This window comes from Cucurbita pepo, chromosome 14, assembly GCF_057944985.1.
Source record: "Cucurbita pepo subsp. pepo isolate OVF chromosome 14, ASM5794498v1, whole genome shotgun sequence".
NCBI lineage: Eukaryota > Viridiplantae > Streptophyta > Magnoliopsida > Cucurbitales > Cucurbitaceae > Cucurbita > Cucurbita pepo.
Window position 1 is genome coordinate 10,865,964 of NC_141811.1, and position 8,195 is coordinate 10,874,158.

The window sequence follows — 8,195 nt, forward strand, 5'->3', positions numbered from 1 at the left end:
TTAGTCTAATATTTATTAAAAATACATAAAATAATAAATATATTTTAACCTTTTTTTTTGGGATTCATTGTTTTTAGTTGACTTGGAAAGTCAAGAATAATTTAATGGCAAAGAAAGTAAATAAAAGGAAAACGGAGGGGTAAAAGGGGAATTTAATCTCTAGTTTTACAAATATTTGGCAGGAAGCTCATGTAGACTGCATTCTATTTAAGATCCGCCCCCATGTGAGCCTCACCATCTTTCTCTGCTACTTTCAAGGATTTCCTCTCTCCTCTCTCAAATTTTCTCTCTCCACTTCTTCGTTTTCACAGCAGAATCAGGTGGAGAGGAGAGTTTCATAGCATACTTTGGTTCTGTATTGCATTGGATCGGTTTTATTTTGAATTGAAGGCAAAAACCGGCTCTGGAAATGGCTAAGAATGTTGGAATTCTCGCTATTGATATCTACTTCCCTCCTACCTACATTCAGCAGGTGAGGATCTCTCAGTTTGAACTCGTTTTTAGCTTTTGTGTACTGTAGGTTGCTTTGCGGCTTGGTTTTGGATTGTATTTTGGTAGTGTTTAGAGAAATCGGTGAAGTGAGGGTAGCATTTTGTTCTTGTTCTTGTTTCGTTGAATTTGCTTTTGAATTTTGTGTTTCTTGCAAGTAATTTTGAAATTGTAGTGTTCTTCGCGATCTTAGATGATTGTTCTGTTTTTTTTTTTTTTTTCCTTTCGTTTTTTGGAATGTTTCAAATTGTTCCCCCTTTTCTTGTTTAGTTGTTTGCGATCGACGATTGATTTTGAGTTATGCATTTTCACATTTATGATTATAATGTCTGTTTGTGTGTGTGGATGAGTTGGGTCCACTCCAGCTTTTGAGCACATTTCTGGGCTGAGGGCCTACTCAGCTGTTTGGTGGCAGCTTTTGAGCTCAAATTTAGCACACATCATGTGCATGTTGTTTTTCTTTAATCGTTCTCTTAGTTGTTCTTGTTGGATCTGCATCAAGTTTTGAAAGGGAAAAGCGATTTGACATAGTTGTAGTATGAATAAAGAATTGCATCTCTTTGCATCTCTAAGTCTCACTATTTGTTCTTGCACTTACATGAATGCTTGCTACTGAAATTAATATGCCGCCTGCTTTGGCAACATAGGAAGCATTGGAAGCTCATGATGGTGCAAGCAAGGGGAAATACACTATTGGGCTTGGACAGGATTGCATGGCGTTCTGTACTGAGGTTGAAGACGTCATCTCAATGAGGTAGTGACCATATTTCATCCTGTTTTGCTAATTCTTTTGTTGGGCTAAAATCTTTGTGGCTCAGTATATGGACACAGCCGTTAGCTTCAATATCTTTATTCTGTATTTCAAAGAATCTTCTTAACATCAAAGTTCTTGGATTTTCAGCTTGACAGTTGTCACTTCCCTCCTTGAAAAGTATGGAATTGATCCAAAACAAATTGGCCGGCTAGAAGTTGGCAGTGAGACTGTTATAGATAAAAGCAAATCAATTAAGACTTTCCTGATGCAAATATTTGAGGTAAAAATTTTGAGTACTTCTGTGATGGACTTTATTTTCTCTGATAAAATAGTTGAATGAAGTATATTGTTGATCTGAACCAATTGTTCTATTTTTTTTAGTACAATAAGGGCCGATCCAGTTTGCAGATTGAAAGTTATCTTAAATAATTGTGATGATTTTCATTAGTGGATTGGTTCATTAACTTTAAAGTTCATTTAGAGAAGCTAAATCATCTAGGAGTCTTGTAAACAAATATTTTTCTATTCCAAAAGTTTCCTTTTTCTTTTTTAGTAGTTAATTTTATTGATTATAAAAGAGGAGTATGGATCACTAACGTTACTTATTTTATATTTAAGCTCGATAATACTTAAATAGATAACATACGTACATATATATATATTGAAGCTGCGTAGGTCTTTTGGTACTTTTGAGGATGCAAATCTCAACTTTTGTCTGCTGATCTGTTTGGATGCAATCCTTTTCTTGATATAATAAATATTGGTTCATACTGAATGTTCTTATCTTGTCATATATGCAGAAACATGGAAACACCGACATTGAAGGTGTTGATTCAACGAATGCGTGCTATGGGGGTACAGCTGCCCTATTCAACTGTGTCAATTGGGTTGAGAGCAGCTCCTGGGATGGGCGTTATGGTCTTGTGGTGTGCACAGATAGTGCGGTATGGTATAATCTGGCCTATCTTATCATTATATTTGAATTAGCTTTGGTGTATATCTATAATATTGCAAAATAGAAGATAAGAAATCTTTGACTTTGTTCTGTTGAAATCGGCATTACTGACTTGTCTATTATGTTAGGTGTATGCTGAAGGACCTGCTCGTCCTACTGGTGGGGCTGCAGCAATTGCCATGCTGGTAGGACCTGATGCTCCTATTGGTTTTGAAAGCAAGTTGAGGGGAAGCCATATGTCTCACGTTTATGATTTTTACAAGCCTAATTTAGCGAGCGAATACCCGGTAATCTTTAACAGAATAAATTGCAATTCATTGGTTATTTCCAGCTTTTTGAAGAATTTATGGCATTTATTTAGTTTCTTGCTACAGCTAGTGAGTGATCTGTAATGAAATGCTTGCAGGTTGTTGATGGTAAACTCTCTCAAACCTGTTACCTCATGGCCTTGGATTCTTGCTACAAACAATTATGTCACAAGTAAGTTCATATTTCAAATAAATAAATCTTCCTATATGTATTTTATCTTTACCTGACATTGCACTTTTATTAGGTATGAGAAACTGGAGGGCAAGCAATTTTCCATTTCTGATGCTGACTATTTTGTATTTCATTCTCCCTATAACAAGGTAACATATGTCATAAATTGATTAAGGCTAATCTTATCACTGAAATCTCTGGATAACTTATTTGGGTATTTATGTGAGCAGCTTGTGCAGAAGAGCTTTGCTCGATTGCTCTTTAACGATTTCATGAGAAATGCCAGGTAAACGTGCTACCTCTGCTCAAATTCGAAACATCTGGTTGTTTCTGGTGGTTTTGTGGGTGTTAAAGTTTTTTCTGCTTTTCACAGCTCAATAGATGAAGTTGCTAAAGAAAAGCTGGCCCCGTTTTCAACCTTGTCGAACGACGAAACTTACCAGAGTCGGGATCTCGAAAAGGTCTTATACCTTTTAGCTGGTCATTTAGTCATCACTTTTTATTTACTAATATAATGGATTTGCAGATAACTCAACAACTTGCGAAGCCTCTTTATGATGCAAAGGTGCAACCCTCTACTTTAATACCAAAGCAAGTCGGAAATATGTATACTGCCTCTCTTTATGCAGCATTTATATCACTTCTTCACAACAAGAATAACTCACTGGTATACATTTTTCTCATTTACCTATATTATACACATCTGGCTGCTCTGCTTTCACCTGTCTAAATGGGTTGTTTCCATACCAGACAGGAAATCGGGTTGTATTGTTCTCTTATGGAAGTGGCTCAACTGCAACGATGTTCTCATTGAAGCTCAATGAAGGTCAAGCTCCCTTTAGTTTGTCCAACATTTCAGCTATCTTGAACGTGGATAAAAAGTTGAAATCGAGGCATGAGGTAATTATTTCTCTCTGAAGTTTACCATGAACTTAACTATAGATCATCTGAACAATTGTCTCGAATGTTATTGAACTAGAACTTAATTTAAGCCAACGTTACAATGGCATTTTTAGCCTGAACTGTAATGTCCTAAGCCCACCGCTCGCAGATATTGTTCTCTTTGGTCTTTCCCTCTTGGACTTCCCCTCAAAGATTTTAAAACATGACTGCTATAGAGAGGTTTCCACACTGTTATAAAAATGTTTCGTTTTCCTCCCCAACTGATGTGGGACCTCACAATCCACCCTCCTTCAGAGCCCAACGTCCTCGCTAGCACTCGTACCCTTCTCCAATCGATGTGGGACCCCTCAATCCACCCTCATTTGGGACCCAGCGTCCTTGCTGGCACACCGCCTCGTGTCCACCCTCCTTTGGGGTTCAGCCTCCTCGCTGGCACATTGACTGGTGTCTAGCTCTAATACCATTTGTAACGCCTAAAGCCCACACTATGTCCTCTTTGGGCTTTCTCTTTCGGGCTTCCCCTCAAGATTTTTAAAACACGTCTCCTAGGGAGAGGTTTTAACACCCTTATAAAGAATGTTTCGTTCTCCTCCCCAACCAATGTGGGATCTCACATGAATGATACCTATCCAATCGTCTTGAGAGTTCAAACTTTGGACAAACATTTGGTATCCTAGAATGTATGATGTTGATATCAAGTAGGAATGGTTAAATCACCACTAAGATCAATAAACCTTCATAGATCTGTGGTTCTAAAGAGCATTTTTTATGGTTGTGCACGGTTATACTTGAGAAAGTCAAACATTAAGATACTTTAATATTAATCCATGGATTCGGACATTTAATTTTCGTGCAGCTGGTACCGGAGAAATTTGTCGAAATAATGCAGCTGATGGAGCATCGTTACGGGGCTAAGGACTTCGTGACGAGCAAGGACTGCAGCTTGCTACCAGCAGGCTCCTACTATCTCACTGAAGTTGATTCGTTATACAGGAGATTCTACGCGAAGAAGGATGGGGAAAGTGAAAAAATGGAGAACGGTGTGGTTGCTAATGGGCACTGAAATAAAGTTGAGAATAAAGAATTTTTCTTAGCACAAGTTGTTCAGAAGCTAGAGAAGAAGGCAGTACGATGAGAGCGGGTAGTTGTATGTTGTTTTGTTTTTCCTTGATGTTAGGAAAATTGTCTGAATAATGAGTTGGTTTTATATATTCACAAGATACCATGTAATGTTGTTGGTTGTGATGATGTTATTAATGTAGACTCCTTCCCCTCTTTCTCCCTTCCATTGCTAACTATCATTACATTTGTTTCTTCATCTCTCTTCAAAATTTCAAATTAGGCCTCTGTTCTTGTGTGGCTAGTAGTTCAAGCCTACCGGTAGCATTGCCTTTATCTGAAAAATGTTGTCTGTTGTTCTCTAGTAGTGACGTCCAACCATGTTGTTCTCTAGTAGTGACGTCCAACCGCACAAACAACATATCTTATGTGTTTGTGTTTGACGAGTGGGATGGAGAAAGACATAGTGGTATAATTTACCACTAAAGAATTCACAATCGAAAATATCCTACTTGCTCAGCATATAAATACATGTTAAAGTTCCTAAGAGCAACTTATGGATTCATTGGTCCATAAGCGTGTAAATCCATAAGTCGAAGAAACTTCGGGCTAGTAGGATACTTGTCATTGTGATTTTTTTATGGAAAATTATGTATTTATCTGTCCCATAACGACCCTCTACGTTTTCCTATTACTCTACTGCTAACCATACATTTGATACGGAATTATCTTAAATGGGCTCTTATTATAAATGCAACATTAATTACTTATTTATTAACTCGTGAATAACCATGGGAAAGAAGGGGAAAAAAAAAAACAATGTTACAAAGAGAGCATCAACAAAAATGAGTCAGGCTATCATAAAAGTATATATATGGTAACACAATATAAGCAACATCCTTAAATATTTGGTTACAAATTAATTTTAATCATCCAAATCTTTGGAGCATATAGTTGGGATCTGCTATGTAATGGTCTTCAAAGCTTCCATCTTCGAAGTTGAATACACCTAAATCTTGAGTTCCATCTAATTTCCCAACAACAAGATTAACGTAACGATTATCGGTGAAATATATACGGTTTGGTAAACATCCAGCAAATTCTTTAGTTGAAATACAAATGGACTGAGAGTCGCCAATAAAAATAGCATCACCATCTAAGCTCTTCACCTCTACCGCCCTTCGCATCTCATCTTCATTCTCATGGATAAGTTTGTAAACTTCAAAGTCCACCGTCTCGAATTGTTCTTCTCCAGAGTCTAATATCCTCAAAACAACCAAAAGCTCTCCTTTGGAAGACTCTGTAATATACGACGTAACCATGTGCCCCATTTCTATTGTGTGGACCATCTCTACCGATATACAAATAGATGAACTTTCATCCTCACTATTTTCAACTTCAACTTTCCAAACATTCAAGTAGTATTCTGTAGCATATAAAGTATCACCACAAATATTAATATCATTAAAAGGAATGTTTGGTGTTGGGTAGTAATACGTCCAAGTTTTATCATTTGCTCTTATCAGACACAATCTTTTGTATGTACCAAAGATAGCTACAACCATGTAATCGTTTGGATATAACGATGGATCTTTGGTTAGTATTGCTTTAATTATGTGGCCTGGAATCCACTCAATGTCATCATATGTAGCAACCGGAGGAAGATAAATCACAGTCCCAGAAAAAGGGTTGAATAAAACGATACCGAATGTCTCATCACGCATGATCAACCAACCGAAAGAGGAACCACAACACCTTTTGTTGAAGCAAAATTTGAAGTCAACCGGGCGAACTATGTTCCTAGTGAGATCGTATAAGCAATGCTGCTTTTCAAGACCATCCTCCGAGGGAACAATGAGCATCGGCAGTTGAGGAACCTTGGAGGCAATTATGGATCGTTGGTGTTTGTGGCGTAATGCAAGAAAATATCAAGACTTACATACCAAGCTGAATTGGAGATAATCGTAGAGAGACACCATTTTGTTGAGAATCACACCAAGAACATCGTAGTCAAGTGTAGTCCAATCTCGAGATTTTGAATTTTCCATGGTTTCTCTTCTTTGTTTTGTACCTTTGCTGTACCAAATCACAAATGATATAATTAGAAATAAAATTGTATTATGACCTATTTTCTAAAATATGTTTGGAGATTAAATAAATTTCTCCAAACAATATGTCAATTAATTCAAAACAAATAAATTTTATAGCATTTTTTAATTATTTTCCTACATTTTCTTAATCATAATTACTCTCCCTATACATTCATATGTTATAGTTAACTTGCTTTACATAATATATTTATAGATTTAATTAAATAAAGGATAAAATGTTCATAAAAACAATAATTATTTATCTAATATATTTATAGATTTAATTAAATAAAGGATAAAATGTTCATAAAAACAATAATTATTTATCTAACAGGTAGGTTCTGAAGTCTTATACAACATGATATAAAAGAAACTAAAAAAAGATATAAAAGAAATTAAACTAGTATAAAGTGTGATTTTTTTTTGTAACGAAAATAAAAATAATATAAAAGAAACTAAAAAATAATAAAAAGGAAAATAATTTCAGCTGAAATTATTTTAACTGGGTCGAATCTTTAACTTTGTTAAAAAAAATTAAAAAAATAATAAAAAAAGAAAATAATTTTAGGTCGAATTTTTTTAGCTGGGGTCAAATTTTTTCAAATTATTTATCCAAGTCTTGAGGTCTTAATACAATAAAATAATATAAAAGAAATTAAATGTAGCTAAAAGAAATTAAAAAAATAATAATAAATAAAAGAAATTAAAAAAATTAATAAAAAGGAAAAAAAAATAAAATTTAATAAAAAGGAAAAAATTAAAAATAAAAAAAATATAATAAATAAACGTAGTATAAAGCTGAAAAAATATAAAAAAAAAAATTAAAAAAATTAATAAAGAAAGATATAAAAGAAATTAAAAAATTAATAAAGAGGAAAAAAATAGAAATTTAATAAAAAGGGAAAAATAGAAATTAAAAAAATAATAAATAAAAGAAATTTAAAAAATAGGAAAAATAGAAATTCAATCAAAAGAAAAAAAATAGAAATTAAGAAAATAATAAATAAACGTAATAGAAAGTGTGATTAACTAAAAGAAATAAAAAAAACAATAATAAATAAAAGAAATTAAAAAAATAAAAAAAGGAAAATAATTTCAGCTTGGAAAAATATAAAAGAAATAAAAAAATAATAATAAATTAATAAAAAGGAAAAAAATAAAATTTAATAAAAAGGAAAAAATTAAAAATTAAAAAAAATAATAATAAACGTAGTATAAAGCTGAAAAAATATAAAAGAAATTAAAAAATTGATAAAAAAGATAAAAAATAGAAATTTAATAAAAAGGGAAAAATAGAAATTAAAAAAATAATAAATAAATTTAAAAATTTTAAAAAATTTTAAAAAAAATTTAAAAAAATTGGAAAAATAGAAATTCAATAAAAAGAAAAAAAATAGAAATTAAAAAAATAATAATAAATAAAAGAACTTAAAAAAGGAAAAAAAGGAAAATAATTTCAGCTGTA

General features: G+C 33.2%; 2 protein-coding genes across 2 annotated transcripts; one reads left to right on the forward strand and one right to left on the reverse strand.

The window, feature by feature from the left end:
• Positions 1 to 211: 211 nt before the first annotated feature.
• On the forward strand, positions 212 to 4,869 carry LOC111810694 (hydroxymethylglutaryl-CoA synthase). The gene is made up of 12 exons (XM_023697445.2): positions 212 to 472; positions 1,137 to 1,243; positions 1,391 to 1,523; positions 2,044 to 2,187; positions 2,327 to 2,485; positions 2,605 to 2,678; positions 2,752 to 2,827; positions 2,909 to 2,964; positions 3,052 to 3,139; positions 3,205 to 3,345; positions 3,429 to 3,578; positions 4,438 to 4,869. The coding sequence occupies exons 1-12, from the start codon at positions 410 to 412 to the stop codon at positions 4,642 to 4,644; spliced, it is 1,398 nt and encodes a 465-aa protein (XP_023553213.1). The 5' UTR covers positions 212 to 409; the 3' UTR covers positions 4,645 to 4,869.
• A 700-nt stretch (positions 4,870 to 5,569) lies between these two features.
• On the reverse strand, positions 5,570 to 6,701 carry LOC111810481 (putative F-box protein At5g55150). The gene has a single exon (XM_023697187.2). It carries the CDS (start codon positions 6,500 to 6,502, stop codon positions 5,570 to 5,572), a length of 933 nt encoding a protein of 310 aa, XP_023552955.2. The 5' UTR covers positions 6,503 to 6,701.
• Between the last annotated feature and the right edge of the window lie 1,494 nt (positions 6,702 to 8,195).